This window comes from Hyla sarda, chromosome 3 (assembly GCF_029499605.1).
Source record: "Hyla sarda isolate aHylSar1 chromosome 3, aHylSar1.hap1, whole genome shotgun sequence".
Taxonomy (NCBI): domain Eukaryota; kingdom Metazoa; phylum Chordata; class Amphibia; order Anura; family Hylidae; genus Hyla; species Hyla sarda.
In genome coordinates this window covers 401,187,010-401,209,693 of record NC_079191.1, presented here as the reverse complement: position 1 = coordinate 401,209,693, position 22,684 = coordinate 401,187,010, and the positions used below count along the sequence as shown (strand labels likewise).

General features: G+C 41.3%; 1 protein-coding gene across 6 annotated transcripts in view; it reads left to right on the top strand.

The window, feature by feature from the left end:
* TTC7A (tetratricopeptide repeat domain 7A) overlaps positions 1–22,684 on the top strand; it is a 532,144-nt gene that overhangs the window by 234,607 nt on the left and 274,853 nt on the right. For all 6 annotated transcript variants that reach the window (XM_056568084.1, XM_056568088.1, XM_056568085.1 and 3 more), the window contains one exon: positions 6,698–6,802. In XM_056568084.1, coding sequence (XP_056424059.1) covers positions 6,698–6,802 — 105 coding nt within the window. The remainder of the gene's footprint in view (positions 1–6,697; positions 6,803–22,684) is intronic.

Genomic DNA, 22,684 nt, shown 5'->3' with positions numbered 1-22,684 from the left:
ACATTTCTTGTGTTGCGATTAAATAGAACAATAGATGCGGAATTACTGTTTTTGTGTCGCATCCAGCGATGTACTACCACATGACTACTAGCTCATATCGTATTGTCTAATGCAGTATTTCCCAACCAGCATACTGGGAGTTGTAGTTTTGCAACAGCTGGAGGCTCACTGGTTGGGAAACAGTGCTTTAGTATGTACTATATTCTAAATACAAAGGACCACACAGGCCACTTTTACTTCTTGGATAAGCTTTCCAAGCACTGGACAATTATGGGGTCAGGTTGCCTGAATGTCCTAGAAGAGTCTCCACAGGGCCCTGACTAATGGGCCAAGGTTGGGAGTTCAGCATCTCTAGGGCCTCTATAATAAAAAAAACTATTTATAGGTTGCATTCACATGTAGTATTTAGGTTAGTATTTACTTTTCTAGTTTTTTTTTTTCCTATGTCATTTCCACTTCTGGTTTTGCTAAAAAGTGTTAACCAAAAAGGTACAAAATGTGTTAGTTCCATAGAAAGTTTAGAGATAGGACTATGCTGCCTATTCTTAACCCCTTAAGGACCCAGCCATTTTACACCTTAAGGACCAGAGCATTTTTTGAACATCTGACCACTGTCACTTTAAACATTAATAACTCTGGAATGCTTTTACTTATCATTCTGATTCCGAGATAGTTTTTTCGTGACCTATTCTACTTTAACTTAGTGGTAAAATTTTATGGTAACTAGCATTCTTGGTGAAAAATCCCAAAATTTGATGAAAAAATAGAAAATTTTGCATTTTTCTAACTTTAAAGCTCTCTGCTTGAAAGGAAAATGGATATTCAAATTAATGTTTTTTTGGTTCACATATACAATATGTGTACTTTATGTTTGCATCATAAAATTGACATGTTTTTACTTTTGGAAGACACCAGAAATTCAGTTCAGTTCAGCAGCAATTTTCCAAATTTTCACAAAATTTTCAAACTCAATATTTTTCAGGGACCAGTTCAGTTTTGAAGTGGATTTGAAGGGTCTTCATATTAGAAATACCCCATAAATGACCCCATTATAAAACCTGCACCCCCCAAAGTATTCAAAATGACATTCAGTAAGTGTGTTAACCCTTTAGGTGTTTCCCAGGAATTGCAGAAAAGTGAAGGAGAAAATTCACAATCTTCATTTTTTACACTTGCATGTTCTTGTAGACCCAATTTTAGAATTTTTGCAAGGGGTAAAAGGAGAAACACAAGGCATACAATTTTGGAAACTAGACCCCTTGAGGAACGTAACAAGGAATTAGGTGAGCCTTAATACCCCACAGGTGTTTCATGACTTTTGCAAATGTTAAAAAAAAAAAAAAAAAATGTACCTAAAATGCTTGTTTTCCAAAAAATGTAAAATTTTTAAAAAGGGTAATAGCAGAAAATACCCCCCAAAATTTGAAGCCCAATTTCTCCCGATTCAGAAAACACCCCATATGGGAGTGAAAAGTGCTCTGCTGGCGCACTACAGGTCTCAGAAGAGAAGGAGTCACATTTGGCTTTTTTGAAGCAACTTTTGCTCTGGGGGCATGCCGCATTTAGGAAGCCCCTATGGTGCCAGGACAGCAAAAAAAAAAAAAACACATGGCATACCATTTTGGAAACTAGACCCCTCGGGGAACGTAACAAGGGGTAAAGTGAACCTTAATACCCCACAGGTGATTCACCACTTTTGCATATGTAAAAAAAAAAAAAATGTTACCTAAAATGCTTGGTTTCCCAAAAATGTTACATTTTTACAAAGGGTTAAAGCAGAAATTACCCCCCAAAATTTGAAGCCCAATTTCTCCCGATTCAGAAAACACCCCATATGGGGGTGAAAAGTGCTCTGCTGGCGCACTACAGGTCACATTTGGCTTTTTGGAAGCAAATTTTGCTCTGGGGGCATGCCGCATTTAGGAAGCCCCTATGGTGCCAGGACAGCAAAGAAAAACCCACATGGCATTACATTTTGGAAACTAGACCCCTCGGAGAAACATAACAGTGTTACAGTGAGTACTTACACCTCACAGGTTTTTTGAACAGTGGGACATAAAAGTGAAAAATTTGATTTGTTTGCACTATATTGATAGTGTTACCCCAAATGTTTCATTTTCACATTGGGTAATAGGGCAAAAGGCCCCCAAAATTTGTAGAACAATTTTGTCTGAGAAAAAAAAATACCCCATATGTGGATGTAAATTGCTGTGGACGCACTACAATGCTCAGAATAGAAGGAGTGAAAATGTTGTTGAAATTGAAGTCGGGGGTCATGTGCATAAAGCCCCCAACAGCAAAAAAAAAAAAAAACACATTAGAAACTACACCCCTCAATGAACGTAACAAGGGGTACAGTGGGAAATAACACCTCACAGTTTTTTTTTTTTTAAAGTGGGCCATAAATTGAAAAAATCGATTTTTTTACACAAAAATGCTGGGGTTACCCAATTTTTAACATTTTCACATGGGGTAATATGAGGAATTGGGTTACAAATTTTGGAGGGCTTTTTCCCCTGACTATAAAAATACATCCACATATGGGGTAACGTGCTAGGCGGGCGCACAACAAGGCTCAGAAGTCATAGAGGTCACTTTGTATTTGTGGCCTATGGCATATCAGTAGCTGAAGGTTACATACATTCCGAGGAAAATACAAAAATGAAACACCCACATGTGACACCATTACAGAAAGTACCCACCCTGGGGAATGGGTATAGGGGTAAAGAGGACATTTTGAACGCACAGGTGTTTCCTAAATTTATTTTCCAGGTTTTGCCAAGATGTCGAAAGATATAAAAACTTTTTGATTCTGGAAGTGCCCATTTAATCTATTAGAAAAAATAAAACATGAGGGTCCCCCTACAATCTTCAATAGGGAATGTTATTTTTTTTATTTTGTAAACGAACATTGAAACCAACTTTTTGAGTTTATATGTAATTAAAAAAGATAAACACTTTTGCCGTTTAGGACTTTGATCACACAGCGGAGGATGTACGGTAATCTGTGTCATTACGTTACATATTGTTTCCCTGGTGGGAAAAGTTGTTTGTCTTGTGTTTCTTTTCTGACCTGGAGGAGGTCTGGATAACCTGAGTCATGTACTGTTTATGAGCTTGTATTTATATAGGAAAGAATAACCATAGTGCATTGTAACAAGCATAAACAATGGATAGGGAAAAGGGTTAAACGTTAGCTTTACTTGTCAACAACTAGCATCTGCAAGACTATTCTTTATTTCTTTTTCTGATTGTATTTTTGTTTTTTATTACATTTTGGTACATTATTGTGGGGCTGCCATCTTGCCTGAGCTGCTTTTAACTGCATTTAGAGCTATGCTTTACCACAGGACCATAGACAACAATAGACCGGACCTGCCTCATTGACATAAATGGGAATTGTGTCTGAACCTGCTCTGTGACCTGTCTAGAGGTCTTTCCACAGGGAGGGGGAGGCTGAGCTCTGAGCTTTAGCTATCGTGAAGATTTTGTCTTGGGGTCACCTTTCACTGTAAAGCTGTACTGATCACTTTCCATTAGACTCAACCTTATCATCACAGATAAAACAGGAAGTCTCAGCTTAGTTTTAGGCCTAGTGGCCAAATTGAAAACTGCAAGATTTCAGGATTTTAAATTAAAGATAGTAACATTTAAAATTGCCAAAAATAAATAAATAAATAAACAAAAAGTCTTCAAAAATATATAGTCAATATAAAAACTTGTTTTAAACAATTGATCATTTTCTGATGACACCTTTCTGATAAAACTATGTGTTTTGTAGATGTTCTCTGGGACAGTATTTCCCAACCAAAATGCCTCCAGCTGTTGCCAAACTTCAACTCCCAGCATGCCCAGACAGTCAGGGTTCCTCCAGCTGTTGCCAAACTACAACTCCCAGCGTGCCCAGACTGCATGGGTGCCTCCAGCTGGTGCCAAACTACAACTCCCAGCGTGCCCGAACAGCCAGGATGCCTCCAGCTGTTGCCAAACTACAACTCCCAACCTGCCCAGACAGCCAGGGTGCCTCCAGCTGTTGCCAAAATACAACTCCCAGCGTGCCCGAACAGCCAGGATGCCTCCAGCTGTTGCAAAACTACAACTCCCAGCGTGCTCAGTCAGCCGAAGGCTGTCCGGGCATGCTGGGAGTTGTAGTTTGAAAACAGCTGGAGGCACCCTGGTTGGTAAACACTGCTTTGGGATATCAGAAATATTCTTAGGATATCAGTGTCTGATCTGCAGAACCACATAGATGAGCACAGATGGGCAGCCTAGCACCTTCTCAGTGCTGACAGGTGTCAGCAGAGAGCACTTGTGGTCAGACAGAAAGGAAATTCAAAAAAAAAATAACTTCCTTTGTAGCATACAACAGCTGATAAGTACTGGAACGATTAAGGTTTTTTGATAGAAGGAATTTACAAATCTGTTTAACTTTCTGGCACCAGTTGATTTAAAAAAAAAAATGTTTTCCAGTGCAGAACCCCTTTAAAGTCTCAGTCCTGAGAATGTGCAGGGAGAAGCACACGGTTCTGTAATTTACCCCCAGACTCACAGTAATCTCTAGGTGGCCCCATTCTAAGTTTATAGGGCTTTGCAGATTTCAGATTGCTGCCAGTTAGGGGGGGGGGGGGGGGGAGGGGGAGATGCACTTCTCCCCACTTGTTCTAATAATCAGTGGGGATCTCAGCACTAAGACCCTGTCCAATCAAAACTTTTGACATATGTCTGTGAAATATAAGGTTTTTCAAGGGACACTTCAATGTAGATGACAGCAATATGCAATTTAATGATTAGGAGTATACTGTACAGTATGTATACTGATTGGCCAGGAATGATCACCTGACCCACTCATTGGGATTGTAGACTTGTATAGTTGAAGGGGGTCTATAAGGTAGACAAAAATTATCTGATGGGTCAACAGGCGAAATGCCCACCAATCACTCATGATCTGTTCTCTTGAAAGGTGGTGGTCCCAGCAGTTGGATCACCACCAATCAGATACTTATCGCCTATTCTTTGTTCAGTCCTGTAATATGCAAAGTAGCTCACAGTAACATAGTATGTAAGCTCAAAAAAAGACAAGAGTCCATCAAGCTCATTTTCTGGATATTCCAGACTTGCCGGCATAATATGGCGGTGCTAGGACCGCACAGGAATGCACAGTCTCATAGATGGCTATGCATTCCATACAGACTCCGCACAAAGAATGAACGTGTTTATTCTTTGTGCCGACACGGAAAATAGAATTTCTGTGTCGGAAACATATGGCACAGAAACTCAGCTTAATGTCAGAATGACGCAAAATGCACGGAAATTCTGAAATGTCAACATGGCCTTAATGTCTGACCCTTTAAACATGATTGAGGATTTTCAAACCAGAATCTCCTCCAAAAAAGGGAGTAACCCATCTGCAGCTGTTTTGTGGTTCTTGCCCCTAGTCAGTAAAGAGCAGAGTGCTGGCTGGCTAGTGAAAGGCTTTCAACTATGTCTCCTTGAGAAGACCGCTAAATTGTTGTATGGAGTCTTACAAGCCCCCCACTTTACTTTGCATATTCTTTACCCATCGAATATTGCATTGTACCTATATGCCAGTTTGGGAGTCTCCTTAAAGGGGAACTCTGGTGGAAAACTTTTTTTTTTTAAATCAACTGGTGCCAGGAAGTTAAACCGATTTGTAAATTACTTCTATTAAAAAATCTTAATCCTTCCAGTACTTAGTAGCTGCTGAATACTACAGAGGCCATTTTTTTTCTTTTTGGAACACAGTGCTCTCTGCTGACATCACGAGCACAGGTGCTCTCTGTCCATTTTAAGAACTGTCCAGAGTAGGAGAAAATCCCTATAGCAAACATATGCTGCTCTGGACAGAGATGTCAGCAGAGAGCACTGTGCTCGTGATGTCAGCATAGAGCACTGTGTTCCAAAAATAAAAGAATTCCCTCTGTAGTATTCAGCAGCTAATTAGTATTGGAAGGATTAAGATTTTATAATAGAAGTAATTTACAAATCTGTTTAACTTGCTGGCACCAGTTGATTTAAAAAAAAAAAAAAAAAAGTACCCTTTTAAGACAAAATACTGCCATACTTTCAGTTCTGTACTGTAAAAAAAAAAAAAAAGTTTTAGGTGCTGCTATAAAAAACAACATATTTTACTCCCTGATTTCCCATTGATGCCATTACAACAATGCCCACTCCCTCCAATCACTGACCATAGTACTGACTTCTTGAGACATGACTGGGAAGTGAAGATCAGCAGGGACTGGGCACTGTCAGTAAGAAATCAGACCTTAACGGGGTCACGCCAAGCCCCCTCAATGTAAGTCTATGGGAGGGGGCGTGGTGGCTGCCACACCCCCTCCCATAGACTTGTATTGAGGAGGCGTGGCATGACGTCAAGTGGGAGCATGGCCACGTCCCCCACAGCCTGTGTGGAGTGATGTCACAAGGGGCGTGACCGTGATGTCACGACCCCCGCAGCCAGCACCCAGCGTTCGGAACATAAAGTTCTGAATGCTGGGGCAGTGAAGTACCCCTTTAAAATAGATTTCAACACTGGACAGCCCCTTTAAACAACTAATCTTCATGTGAAAATATTCAGAATTATCTTTAATTTTAAGACATAACCCAGTAACAGATGCTCTTTATATCATTGTCTCTCCAGATCTTGTTTTCTAAGCCTTCTTCTTTGCTCTCCCCCCAGTTTGCCTACGCTGTTTCAGTATTGAAAGAGTGCTCTAAGATGCGTCCCACAGACCCGACCGTTCCGCTCCTCGCTGCCAAGGTCTGCATTGGACCACTGCATTGGGTAAGTAAGCTGAAGTAATGACTCTTACATAATGCATGAAGCACAGCCGTATGGTGCCACCGAGCCTAAAAATAGTCACAGAAATCCTGCCCCAGCATTTACACCTGGAGAACCATTACTGAAATAGCATATTTTTTAAATAAGGAATAAAAAATGAAAAAAGATACAACAAAAAAGAGACTATAGATAATTTCCTATGCAAAGTAAGAAGGAATTCCCTTAACACGGAGTGTCAGACAGCCGCTTGTGCTGACTAATGAAGCTGGTGTCTCGGCCTAATTCGCTGGAGTTCCTGTTTTTTGGTTGTAAAGTGCGGCATTCCAGCATTTTAATGAGGTAATCTTTGATCCAGGATGTGAACAACAATAAGGCGAGAATAATAAGCAGCTTCTAATTGATTCCTATGAATCTATCTGGACAGTTAGTACTAGACCATGGCATTCTTATCAGGACTGACAGGGTTATCTGTGGATGCACCTGTAGGGACTGAATGTTGTCATTAGACCCTTGGGAACACCACTAAAATTATGCCTGTCATCACCGCCATCTATGGACCAATATTCCTCCGCTTTACTGTGATTAGGGGGCAGTAAAACATTTTTCTGTCAGGTCCAGAGCAGATAGGACCTTCCCGTTCAAAAGACTGGAAATCTTGTTTATCTTATGTATCAAAAACAGATTTATATAATAAAGAGCATTAAAACCACAGGGATCAGTTTTTTTCCTTGAAACAGCACCTCACTTTTCCATAGGTGGTGTCCGGTATTACAGCTCAGACAAAATTAAATAAATGGGGCTGGGATGCAATACCAGACACGGCCCATGGATAAGTGTAGTGTTGTTTCTGGAAACCATTAAGGAGATTTTCTTGTTTTATGTAACTCTTTCTAATTGAAAAGCTGAACAACTTTCTGATTTACATTCACTGCCCAAAAAAATAGAGGTTGATGAAGTTGTTGACAATGAATAAAATATGATATACAGTCATGGCTGTAAATGTTGGCACCCCTGAAATTTTTCAAGAAAATGAAGTGTTTCTCACAGAAAAGGATTGCAGTAACACATGTTTTGCTATACACATGTTTATCCCCTTTGTGTGTATTGGAACTGAACCAAAAAAGGGAGGAAAAAAACCAAATTGGACATAATGTCACACCAAACTCCAAAAATGGGCTGGACAAAATTATTGGCACCCTTAACTTAATATTTGGTTGCGCACCCTTTGGAAAAGATATCTGAAATCCTATAACCATCAATAAGCTTCTTACACCTCTCAGCCGGAATGTTGGACCACTCTTCTTTTGCAAACTTCTCCAGGTCTCTCTTATTGGAAGGCGCCTTTTCCCAACAGCAATTTTAAGATCTCTCCACAGTTGTTCAATGGGATTTAGATCTGGACTCATTGCTGCCACATCAGAACTCTCCAGCGCTTTGTTGCCATCCATTTCTGGGTGTTGTTTTTTTTACATGTATGGGGTCATTGTCCTGCTGGAAGACCCAAGATCTCGGACGCAAACCCAGCTTTCTGACACTGGGCTGTACAGTGCGACCCAAAATCCGTTGGTAATCCTCAGATTTCATGATGCCTTGTACACATTCCAAGAAAAAAGAGAAAAGAGCAATATGCTCCCCTGGTGAAGTATGTATGAAATGGTAGGTGAAAACTCACTAACCAGAGGATGTTGCGCTAAGATCACAACACCTGAGATGACATCAATATAGTAATTGGAGCCTGCAGCCTCAGCTCGTCCGAGTATAGCTTCGCTGATCCGGTAAAGGAACAATTAAAATATAAAAAAAATTTAGCTCTCCTTGGCGCTGGTCTCCGGTAAAGCAGTAGGACAGGTTTCCAGGTCCAAAATTTATTTTATTGCACTAAAAACAACATGTTTCTGGTCTGAAAAGGACCCTTCTTCAGGTAAGTACCTTACCTGAGGAAGGGTCCTTTTCGGACCAGAAACATGTTGTTTTTAGTGCAATAAAATACATTTTGGACCTGGAAACCTGTCCTACTGCTTTACCGGAGACCAGCGCCCAGGAGAGCTCAATTTTTTTATATTTTAATTGCACACATTCAAGGCACCCAGTGCCAGAGGCAACAGAACAACCCCAAAACCCCAATTGAAGCTCCACCATATTTCACTGTAGGTACTGTGTTCTTTTCTTTGTAGGCTTCATTATGTTTTTGGCAAACAGTAGAATGATGTGCTTTACCAAGAATCTCGATTTTGGTCTCATCTGTCCACAAGATATTTTCCCAGAAGGATTTTGGCTTAGTCAAGTTCATTTTGGCAAAATGTAGTCTTGCTTTTTTATTTCTCTGTGTCAGCAGTGGGGTCCTCCTGGGTCTTCTGCCATAGCATTTCATTTAATTTAAATGTTGACAGATAGTTTGCGCTGACACTGATGCTCCCTGAGCATGCAGGACAGTTTGAATATCTTTGGAACTTGTTTGAGGCTGCTTATCCACTATCCGGACTATCCTGTGTTTATACCTTTCATAAATTTTTCCTTCTGTCCACGCCCAGGGAGATTAGCTACAGTGCCATGGGTTGCAAACATCTTGATAATGTTGCGCACTGTGGACAAAGGCAAATCTAGATCTCTGGAGATGGACTTGTAACTCTGAGATTGTTGATATTTTTCCACAATTTTGGTTCTCAAGTCCCCAGTCAGTTCTCTTCTCCTCTTTCTGTTGTCCACACACACACACAGACACACAATGCAAATGTAGAAATACTTCATTTCCTAGAAAAATTTCAGGGGTGCCAACATTTACGGCCATGACGGTATGTGACTGATATATACATTATTAAAGGGAAAGGATAAGTTTATTGGGGAAACTGTACAATTAAAAGGAGGCTCTAGTACCCTGTTGGGCACCTCTAGCCTGGATAGAAGATAGGATATGGTTGGACATGGAGGCATACTGATTCCATATGACATCCGGCGGAGACGTTTGCCCACAGATGTTGCCATCTGGCCTTTAGATCCTGCACACTTATAAGTTGCCAACGCTGGCTCACCATTAATGCTGGATTGGCAATCGGCTGTAACCATTCCTGGGATGCCTTGCTGTATGTAGACAAGCATTGTCCTGCTGAAATTTGCCAGTTGGAAGCCATGAGAGGCAGAAAAATATGTCCTGCCCATAACACTGAGCTGTAAGTGTCCCCTGTATTACTATTTGTGGTGACCACTGCACTGTGATCGTCCAGAAAAGTAAGGGAGAAAGTAATTGTGTGTGTACTTCTAGCAAACATCCGAGCTCTGTACCCGCCTCCTGGAAGAGAGAGAGGATGAGAAATAGCTGAACTCCATGGAGGGTGCTACAGTCACCTTGTCACCACTCTGAAGGATTAATGTAACAACAGCTCTTTGGTTATTATAACTTCTTGCACTTTGAAGTACAGTACTTTTTGGAAGCGCCTGGTTTCCTGGTCCTTTTCTCTACCTGTATCTACATGTCAGTAATTGTCCAGAGCAGGAGAGGTTTTCTTTGGGGATTTGCTCCTAGTCTAGGCATTTCCTGACACGGACAGAGGTGGCAGCAGAGAGCATTTTGGTCAGATTGGAAAAAACAACACAACTTCCTCTGGAGTATACAGCAGCTGATAAGTACTGGGAGGAATAGGATTATTAAATAGAAGTCATTTATAAACCTGTATAACTTTCTTACACCAGTTGATTTGAAAACATTATTTTTTTTCCACTGGAGTACCCCTTTAAAGGGGTTCTCCGGTGCTTAAACATCTTATCCCCTATCCTTTGGATAGGGGATAAGATGTTTAAGCACCATAGAGCCCCTTTAAGGGGAGAACAGTGATGAAGCGGAAAGTGTGATGTGATGTCACAGCTACAAATGAGAGAGCAGAGCTGATATGTGTAGATCTCTGCACATATAATAACATTATATTAGTAGGTTGCTATATTATACTTTTTGACACCATACATAGTTTGTTTCTTTCACTGGACAACCCATTTAACTCAGACCACATAACTATAAATAATTCAGATCCCCTAAGGGAATTCAGACCCTTTCTTCCTTTACTGAAGAACATTTTTTCATTGAATTCATCCTATGACGGCTCAGCCAACATTGCGGCTTGGTGGTGGGGTTCACACTGTAGCAAGAAATTTTGGTCAGCCTCAAATCCAGAAGATACAGAAGAACAGAAGGGCAACGGTGATCATTTTTTTTAACTTAAAGAAATACTCCAGGGCAGTAAAACCAAAGCATAGAGGATCATTTTCAGATTGCGGGGGACCCCGCCATCTACTGCACGGCACCCTGGCAGTCCCCAGGAAGGGAGTGCACGAAACGGCGACCAGATACCCGAACACTGTATCTCCGGTTCTCCCATAGAGATACATTGAGGGGGCATGTTGGGCTCCGTTCGTGCAGGGGTCGAAACTCCCCCCTTCTGGGGACTGCCGGAGCACTATGCAGGAGATTGCGGGGAGTCCCAGTGGTCGGATCCCCCGCTGTCTAAAACTTGTCCCTTTGGATAGGGACCAGTTTTACTGCGCTGGAGTATTTCTTTTATTTGCTTCACCCTCCAAGAGTTTTCCTGAGAGTCTATAACAATCTGAGACGATCACTTTTATTATAGGAAACTTTCTGTTAAACCAAACTCCGTCTTCTCTCCACAAATGGGTGTTGTAACGTTTGGCACCTGTGTTTTAGAAAACCCCTGCTGCTCTTTCCATCTTTATGCATTTATGTTTTGCGATACCATTTGATATTTGACAAACAATTTTGTGCCACAACTACTGCAGCAAAACTGTAATTTGGACAAACGTAATTACAGATATAGTCCCATTTTCCTGGGCATTTCACTGCGCACGCACAACAAATGACTACTTGTCATGTTTGTAGAGACTGTTCAGAAGGAACATTTCTGAATTACGTCCAAACACTAACATTATATTTAGCTGTGTTGGTTTCTTGATTGTTTGTGGCAAAACCTCTGCTATACTATTAAGCAGCCATAAAGTTCCCCCCAGTTTTTTATGTAAATATTGGAAAGTGAGACACAATACAATATAAAATTTCCATCTCATATTTTTTCTAAATATCATTCTGTCCGGGGCCAGAAGTGTGCGACCTGCTCAACTGTACAGTGTTCATCACTCTCTACATAAGAAGAGGGCACTGCTGGTCTGCCATCCCTGTGTAAGCACAGCTGATCAACACCAGAATACCATACCTTCTACCCTCCTAAAGGGGTTTTCCATTAATTTCAAAACTGAACAAATTTTTTCCAAAATGTCGGCGGGTTGTGCGTGGTATTATAACTTAGCTCCATTCACTTCAATGGAACTCAGCTGCAAAACCACATCCAACCTGCAGACAGATAGTTTTTTTAAGAATACAGCTCTGTTTTTAATGCTGGATAACCCCTTAAAGTATCTGGCAAAGTGCTCATTAAGCTCATTCAGTGCTTTGATCTGTGTAGTGAGAAAACAGGAAGTTGAGCTATCAGTGTTCAGCTTCCTGCTATCAGTCTTGAAGGTGATGTATGGAGGAGGGGTTTGAGCAATCTTTGTGGAGGGGAAGAAAACAAACAGTCTACGAGAGGGATTTAACATGGTAACATTAGGCTAAAAAAAAAGACATACCCCCTTTCTGTTCATGTGATAGAAGCCAATTTTTCAAGGCAATTTGTGAGAGAGCAGGGGCATGAGGTTGTGACATATAGGACAATAAAGAGCAGTCTGTGAGAGATGGAAGCATAAGGAGCTGCTGATGAGAGGAGGGGACCATGATGAGCAGTCTTGGGGGCATGGCCAGCAGCGGGGGCATTCTGTGAGAAGGGAGGAGGAGCAAGACCATGGAGAGCAGTCTGTGAGATGTGGGCATGGGGAGAGGTGGGAAGTCTGTGTGAGAGAGAGAGGCATGAGAGCGGATTGTGTAACATTTATTGTAATACTATTATGGTGTGTGGGCACCATTTCTATGTGAGGTACAAAAAGGTGGCACTATTACTTTCTGGGGCACTGGCATTATTGTATTCAAGATTACTGTCTGTATAGGACAATTTTGGGAGATATCTGTAGTTTTGACAACATTGAATCTGATGTACTTATTTGAGGACATTCAGTATTATCTCCTAGAAGATGTTCCTTGCATAAGTTCCAGAGAAGTGAATCTTCACTTTATAGATTACAGCTTCCCATGTTGGCATTGTGACATGGCTGAGCAGATGTTTTCTTTTCTGCCATGCCTCAAAGTACTGTTCTAAGCCTGCTGCAGTGTAGTTGGTGGCCCCTAGGTCAGCCATTTTGTGCGGCCTGTCAGACAGCCAGGCACAGCTGCTCAATGTCAGCTTTAGTCGCTGCCCTTGTGTTGCAGTATGAAGTCAGAAGATAGCAGTTTGTGCCTTCCAAATGTAGAAACTTAGAGGACATGATGACAAACTATGAAAACACTTTGGCTTTTACCCAAAAAACATTTTAACGGCTTTAATTTGCCTGTGTGCTGCATATGGAACAGTTATGGTTCACATTCTAGAAACCTGTCCATAAACAGAATAAAATATAGCTTTCTCTGCATAATTTTGATGCCAAATTTGTCTTTTATATTTAGAATTTTAATTTATGATTTTTCATGCACACACTAGACCTCTATAGTGGAGGTGGTGGTGGGGGGGGGGGGGGGCGTGTACAGCTATGTCTGGTGGGTGTTCAGTACTGCATAGTGACAGCTATGTCCTAAACTGGTTCTCCTGGATACTGAATAAGAACATAGTATGAGTGCAGCTTACTTCTGCCCAAAAGTCCTGGATCAGAGGTTGTGAGGACTGTGGCATCTAATCTGTTATACAGAAGGGAGTTCCCTCTCTCAGCTCATCAGCACCAGGCCTGTCATGTCAGAGACGATTGGACCTCCTGAAATCTGTTTAGCAAGGAATGGCACAAATGAGCCATTGGATTCGATGGCCAATTCGGATTTGTACAGGGGGTAGATTTATCAAAACCTGTGTGGAAGAAGAGTGGAGCAGTTGTTCATAGCAACCAGTCAGATCACTTTATAGGTCATAGGTCCTGAAAAAATGACAGAATCAATTTGATTGGTTGCCATGGGCAACTGTACTATTATTTCTCTACACAGGTTTTGATAAATCTCCCCCATGGTCCAAGGGCAGGAGTCCCCACTCTTGTACACTGAGCAGGGAGGCATAAACTACTTCCCTGCTCAGTTCACATTGTGAGATAATCCCTGTTGTTGAGGTGTCCCTGTTCCTGTAGATTCTTAGTGGTGAGGCATACACTGTGAGTCCTGCATCTGGCCCAGTGAATGTGAACTAAGCGGTGAGGCATACAGTGTGTTCCTCACAACTCCATTTTCAGGAACAGGGACTCCTGGCACAAGCTTTCCTACTCGATTTGTCTAAAACAAATTACAAAAACTTTAAATGAATCCGTATTTTCAAACAGTCAAGAAATTTGAAATTTCAAGTTGATTTGCTCATTTTCATAAAATAGTGTTTTTTATTTGTATTTGCATGGTAAACAGTGCATAGAAAGAAAACAATATATGAAGTTCCCAGGAAACCAAAGTGTAGTTACTGGGTCAGAATTCAGAAAGTAATGGTCAGAAACACGTATAGGAACTTGCTTTAGTAAGAAAAAAATCCCTTGTATCATTGTCGTACCAACTTTTCCTGCTTGAAGAACTGCTGCAATGAGCCACTTATACTCTGGAGGCCTTGGTGACACCATGTTTTACATAATTGTCCCTTGACTTTTGCAGTGTCAGTCTCCCATTGGGGGAAATTGGGAGTTATCCTAGTTAGACAACCCCATAGTTCATAAAGTTGAAAAAAGACCAGAGTCCATCAAGTTCAACCTATAACCCTAATGAGTCCCTACTGAGTTGATCCAGAGGAAGGCAAAAAATAACTCATACTAGAGGTAAAAATTCCTTCCCGACTCCAATATGGCCATCAGAATAAATCCCTGGATCAATGTTATGTCCCTATAAATCTAGTATCCATAACCAGCAATGTTATTACTCTTTAAAAATGCATCCAGACCCCTTTTGAACTCTTTTACAGAGTTCACCATGAACACTTACTCTGGCACAGAGTTCCTTAGTCTCATCACTCTTACAGTAAAGAACCCCTGTCTGTGCTGGTGTAGAAACCTTCTTTCCTCTAAACGTAGAGGATGCCCCCTTGTTGTAGATACAGTCAAGTTAAGATAGGTTCAATGTATCTGGAGAGCATGGAAAATGCTTTTAGTGGAAACCATGTTTATTCCATTTTACAAATTCATACAGTATACCTGGCACAAAGGAAGAATTTCAAAGAATCGGTAGAGGTGAGAGGTCATGGGAGTGATGGAGACTCCATTGTGTTTGAAATTATTGACCGTCCAATAAAATGATCAGGAATGATCGTTTGACTCCTTCACCCTCAGCCTTCCTCTCTATTATTGGTATTAACAGGACATAGTCATTTCTTGAAATTGCATAAAATGGTCAATATTTTCTGTCAATAAGGATAGAGAGGGGTTTGAGCTGCGCCATAGCTGAGGCGCGGGGATTGTGAGCTGTAGTTCTAATGATTACTGCTTGTTAAAGGTGAATTAATGTCTGGATTTCATGCTCCAGTTCTAGTGGCTTATATCTCAACCACGTTAATGTGCATCTGGCATACAGGATGTTCCTAGGTGCTGTATTGTTGCACATTTCACACTGAGCCTTCTGAAAGCCCTGCATATGTAGGAGAGGGTTGAAACAAGGACAGCTGAACACACAGTTCACTTTTATTACTTATATACTAGATTTCTGCAAAAATAAATTATAGAGCAAATCTGTCTCTTCATAAAACAGATTTAACATGTTGTTGAGTCATTAAACAGTTTCAATGTTTGGTAGAACTTGGAAGAGTGTTTTTGTGATTACGATCTGACTTTATGAGTTAGAAATGCCCTTTTAAATCTTTTCTTACAATCAAGCAGCCCGTTGCATATTTCCCAACTGTCCTGGATCTGGCGGTGCAGTCCTGTGGTTCTGGCACTGTCCTAGAAAGCTTGTGGCATCTCACAAAGTGTACATTAGGGTTCAGTCCATAAGTTGTAGGCCTAAACTGGTCTGTACAATACAGGAATATGGGTGCACTACTGTGGTAGATGTATACAATGACATTGGCTATCCCTCAACACTGATGTTAAAATTGAGACATTCGCCAGTGTATCCTTATATGAAGGACACACCAGAGCCCGCACACCAACGCCAAGGTTTCTTCATATAAGGATACACTGGCGAATGTCTCAATTTTAACATCAGTGTTGAGGGATAGCCAATGTCATTGTATACATCTACCACAGTAGTGCACCCATATTCCTGTATTGTATTCTAATTGTTACACGTCCACACCGTTTATCTGGTGTAGGATTCTTTTGTGGCACTTGTAGTCCGCTGCAGGCATCCTCCATTGTATGCATTTTTATACTCGGGGTCCCCCCTAGCAACAGACTACAAGGGCAGGATCTGCTCCCCCAGTATAAATGCACAACCGTATTTGGGGTTGAGCACCTCCAGCCATTTGAGGCCACGTTTTTTGTTGTTTGTCTAAACTGGTCTGTAGTCAACAAAAATTCTGGACAGTACGCCTTGGTGGCAGTGTGGCTTCTTAGATCCTCTGCTGTGTGAGGGGGTGATAAAATATAAGCTTGTGGGTGAGTTTGGAGGTAGTGAGTGCTTCATCTTTATACCAGGGGCTTGTTATTCTCCCACAGTAATGCTCCTCTCTCTCCTGTAGAAAGGCCATGTTATTCTACCCCTTTCCTACATTAAGTAGACGGCACTCACCATGCAGGAATGTATTTTATTCACAACAGAGAAACATCTCATAGGTAGCAAGCGGGGGAGCAGTGGTGGAGGACGAGGTGGAGGAGTTGCCATCTAAGAGACGGCACATGTCTCAGTGGTCCTAGTGATAGCTTGTTCTGCTGGTGCCCACCAGAGATGGAATCTCCACTAGGAGTCTCTCTGGGCGGACAATCCATAGTGTGAATGTCCTGGGCATTCTCTGCAACACGACAGTGAAACCATCAGGAGTTGTACCAGAAGTCCAAAATACTGTACTAGCATGGGACTTATAATAATAAAAACACCCTTGCATAAGGGGTGGACTAGGCCTTATTTAACTACCTTATTTTTAGTTGACATATCAGTAACATGTGTACCAAGTTTCACCAAAATATATCCAGCCAATTGAAAGTTATGCTGGTACATACAGTTATGTCTGTAAATGTTGGCACCCCTGAAATTTTTCAAGAAAATGAAGTATTTTGCTATACACATGTTTATTCCCTTTTTGTGTATCGGAACAAAACCAAAAAAATGGAGGAAAAAAAGCAAATTGGACATAATGTCACGCCAAACTCCAAAAATGGACTGGACAAAATTATTGGCACCCTTAACTTAATATTTGGTTGCACACCCTTGTTATAACCATCAATAAGCTTCTTACACCTCTCAGCCGGAATGTTGAACCACTCTTCCTTTGCAAACTGCTCCAGGTCTCTTATTGGAAGGCGCCTTTTCCCAACAGCAATTTTAAGATCTCTCCACAGGTTTTCAATGGGATTTAGATCTGGACTCATTGTTGGCCACTTCAGAACTCTCCAGCGCTTTGTTGTCATCCATTTCTGTGTGCTTTTTGACATATGTTTGGAGTCCTGTCCTCAAATGCAAACCCAGTTTTCTGACACTGGGCTGTACAGTGCGACCCAAAATCCTTTGGTAATCCTCAGATTTCATGATGCCTTGTACACATTCAAGGCACCCAGTGCCAGAGGATGCAGAACAACCCCAAAACATCATTGAACCTCCAACATATTTCACTGTAGGTACTGTGTACTTTTCTTTGTAGTCCTCATTCTGTTTTCGGTAAACAGCAGAATGATGTGCTTTACCAAAAAGCTCTATCTTGGTCTCATCTGTCCACAAGACGTTTTCCCAGAAGGATTTTTGGCTTACTCAAGTTCATTTTGGCAAAATGTAGTCCTGCTTTTTATGTCTCTGTGTCAGCAGTGGGGTCCTCCTGGGTCTCCTGCCATAGTGTTTCATTTCATTTAAATGTCGACGGATAGTTCACGCTGACACTGATGCTCCCTGAGGACAGCTTGAATATCTTTGGAACTTGTTTGGGGCTGCTTATCCACCATCCAGACTATCCTGTGTTGACACCTTTCATCAATTTTTCCTTCTGTCCACGCCCAGGGAGATTAGCTACAGTGCCATGGGTTGCAATCTTCTTGATAATGTTGCGCACTGTGGACAAAAGCAAATCTAGATCTCTGGAGATGGACTTGTAACCTTGAGATTGTTGATATTTTTCCACAAATTTGGTTCTCACGTCCTCAGACAGTTCTCTTCTCCTCTTTCTGTTGTCCATGCTTAGTGTGGCACACACAGACACACAATGCAAAGACCAAGTGAACTTCTCTCATTTGTATCTGCTTTCAGTTGTGCCCACACCTGTTAGTTGCCTCAGGTGAGTTTAAAGGAGCATCAAATGCTTGAAACAATCTTATTTTTCCACAATATTGAAGGGGTGCCAATCATTTTTGGAGTTTGGTTTGACATTATGTTCAATTTGCTTTTTTCCTCCCTTTTATGGTTTAGTTCCAACACACACAAAGGGAATAAACATTTGTATAGCAAAACATGTGTTACTGCAATCATTTTCTGTGAGAAATATTGCCAAGGGGTGCCAACATTTATGGCCATCACTGTACATAGGTAAAAACATACATACATTTATACGTACGTATGTTGAATTTTATTTTTATATATGGTGCTGTCGAATGTTTTTTTGGACAGGTCTACTTTAATATTGAACATAGAACTCACCTCAATCACTTTATTATGTATAACATGAGAGCCCTTCATTATTTCATCCCGATAACAACCTTAGTAAATGAAGTGGAATCATTGGAATAAAAAGTTTTTATCCCAAGTTGACCATTCTATGGTCAGGGGAAATCTAAGGCTTCCACCTTCATACAGCCTTGTTTTCCTGAATTATCAGATCCACATTTCACTGGGAAGCTGGTTATGTCTTTATTAAATAGATATAACTTGGCAATAGGGACTTCCCTAGAATATTTCAGATCCCTTTGCTTTGAATTGCTTTCCGCTAATGAAAAACGTAAACCATTACACTTCTTCCCCAGAGCGATAGATATCGCTTGGATTTCCACTCTGCGTAGTCTATTATAGAGGCAGACCACCATTAAAATTGCATCAAAAACAACATTGCAAAAACTCTGCACATTTTTGTAACCCGTATATTGCAGTAGGACATAGATCTATGTTATTTATGTGTCAGTTTTCCGGCTGGTCCCTAAGTAAAGGATTCATATAGTTGTCAGCTGAGCACTCTTTTGGCTGACAGTTCTTTCTCCTAGCCCATCATACATTTCCTTGCTCCCCAATATGGATGTGTGTTGTAAACAGGAAAGAGGAATAAGCCACTGCCAGACACCTAAGACAGCAGCTCAGCTTTCCTGAGAACAAAAGGATTAGGAATGTTAAAATCTAATTCCCTGAATCTTCTCTCTCTGAAATTTCCTGTCATGGAAGAGTTAGGAGGCGCCCATACACTTTAGATCAGTGGTCTCAAACTGCGGCCCTCCAGATGTTGCAAAACTACAACTCTCAGCATGCCCGGGTCGGTCCCAGCGGCCATCAGCCAGGACCTGCAGCTAATACCCGGTATTAACCCTTCAGACACGGCGATCAAAGTTGAAAGCTTCCCGGCAGCTCATTGGTGCTGTTCGGGACCGCTGCGGTGAAATTGCGGCTTCCCGAACAGCTTGCAGGAAGCGAGGAGGATCCCTACCTGCCTCCTGCATGTCCAATCGCCGAATGACTGCTCCGTGCCTGAGATCCAAACAGGAGCAGTCGAGCAGCGATAACTCTGATCAATGCCATGCTATTGCATGGTATTGATCAGTGTAGGAAATCAGTGTGTGCAATGTTATAGTCCCCTTTGGGGGGGACTATAAAGTGTTAATAAATGGGCTTTAACCCCTTTCTTAATAAAAATCCGAATCACCCCCCTTTTCCCATAAAAAAAAAATATGTGGATAAATATAGACACATGTGGTATCACCGCGTGCGTAAATGTCCGAACTATAAAAATATATCATTAATTAAACCGCACGGTCAATGGCGTACGCGTTAACAAATTCCAAAATCCGTTTTTGTTTACTTTTTATACCATAAAAATATTAATAAAAAGCGCTCAAAAAGTCTGATCAAAACAAAAATGGTACCGATAAAAACTTCTGATCACAGCCCAAAAAATGAGCCCTCATACATCCCCATATGCGAAAAAATAAAATAGTTATAGGGGCCAGAATATGACATTTTTAAACGTATTAATTTTCGTGCATGTAGTTATGATTTTTCCAGAAGTGCAACAAAATCAAACCTATATAAATAGGGTATCATTTTAATCATATGGACCTACAGAATAAAGAGAATGTGTAATTTTTACTGAAAAACGCACTGCATAGAAACGGAAGCTCCCAAAAGTTACAAAATGGCTTTTTCTTTCAATTTTGTCACACAATGATTTTTTTTGTTTTAGTTTCGCCATAGATTTTTGGGTAAAATCACTCATGTCATTACAAAGTAGAATTGGTGGTGCATAAATAAGCCATCATATGGATTTTTAGATGGAAAATTGGAAAGGGTATGATTTTTAAAAGGTAAGGAGGAAAAAACAAAAATGCAGAAACTGAAAAACGCTGAGTCCTTAAGGGGTTAACTGACAACTCGGGGACAAGTCGCAGTACACAGGATCGCCATTTCTGGGGTAAGATGGTTGGCATATAAAAGGACTAGCAGCAGCCAATTGGTCTTCACACCCAACAAAATAGTTTTACAGCACAGTTCAAGAGTAAACTTAGGCCGTGTACCCTCTAACTAAATACAGACTTTGGGGGAGATTTATCAAAACTTGTCCAGAGGAAAAGTTGCGGCCTTTTCAAAAATAAAAGAAGAGATCTGATTGGTTGCTATGTGCAACTCGGCAACTTTTCCTCTGGACGGGTTTTGATAAATACCCCCAGTGTCCCTTGCTCTGAGATCCTCACAAAAACAAGCATTTGTTCACCTCAATGATCCTGGCACCTGCCGGCCTTGGCACAGCTTGTCTTTCCCCAGACCCAGAGCATTGCCTGAGAGCGTCACAAATAAAGGAGAGATCTCAGAGAATGCTGAGCCTCAGAAGCTCAACACATGAGTGGAGTGGAAGGAGTCTGAGCCTCCCCTTCTCTTCTACAAAAACCCAGACGTATTCCAGGATTTAGACTTAATCCAGCTGTTGAACGAAAGTATCAGTATGCTCTTGTGCTGGACCCCTAAGTGACAGTGTAGTTTTGTACTTGGCAGAGGTAGAAGGAGTCGGCACTAGTATATGTACCGTGGTGCTCGCGGATAGGTAAATGTCTGCAGTAGGTAAAGGAATCCCAACACTTACGAAAAATGCTTGAATCACCTCAAGTGTTTATTCACATCAAAAGCATAGATGTAACAGGATAGCGACACGCAGGATGCCTTTCCGCCAACTCGTGGCCTTCATCAACTGATCTACCTGAACAGTGCTACATGCGCTTTAAATAGAGGAAGCCATCCCCTTCCGGGTAGCAGGTGAAAACACTTGTGTAGAACCGGAAGGTATCTTCATTTAACAATGTGACATCATATATACAAGTGTAAAAACAACACCACAACAGTTAAACAAGGAGCAACATATAGATGCAGAGCATCATAGCATACAGCCTGTACTGAGGCTATATAGAGATTCATGAGGAATCATTCTGACCGTGCTCTAAACTTGAAGAAGTGGATAAATACAGATCTCAACGGTGAATCCAAAAGAGATATAAATAAAGGAGAGGATAAAAAAATGCATTAATCAGTATATACATGTTCATAGTATTTGACTCAATTAGTAATCACGATAAAGTCCCCTGGATTCTATGGTGCTCAGGAGTAATTTCCTAATGTCACCACCTCATCAGTTGATGAAGGCCACGAGTTGGCCAGAACGTGTCCTGCATTTCGCTATCCTCTTACATCTATGCTTTTGATGTGAATAAATCTTATGGGGATTCAAGCATTTTTCGTGAGTGCTGGTATTCCTTTACCTGCTGTAGTTTTGTACTTGTACCCAAAATGTCTGTGTACTCTTGTACTGGATCCCCAAATGTCAGTGTGTCCTTGTACCTGACTCCTAAGTGTCAGTGTATTCTTTATTGGAATCCAAAGTTTCAGTGTATCCTTGTACTTGAACCCAAAGTATCTGTTTGCTCTTGTACCAGACCCCCAAGTGTCAGTGTATCCTTGTACAGAAACCCCAAGTGTCAGTGTATCCTTGTACAGAAACCCCAAGTGTCAGTGTATCCTTGTACAGAAACCCCAAGTGTCAGTGTATCCTTGTACAGAAACCCCAAGTGTCAGTGTATCCTTGTACAGAAACCCCAAGTGTCAGGGTATTCTTGTACTTAACCCTAAGTGTCAGTAAATAATTTTACTGGACCCCAAGTGTTATGGTATCATTGTACTAGACCTCAAGTGTTATGGTATCATTGTACTAGACCTCATGTTTTATGGTATCATTGTACTAGACCTCACGTTTTATGGTATCCTTGTACTGGACCCCAAGTCTCTCCCTGTACTTATCCCCAAGTGTCAGTGTATACTTGTACAAGACCCCAAGTGTCAGCGTATCCTTGTACTGTACCTCAGTCCCGTAGCCACTTGATAAAGCCAGGGACGTGGCGAAACTGTCAAGGGGGACCCGAGTGATCATTCTTTAGGGTGCGTTCACACATAGATTTGACGCGCAGAAT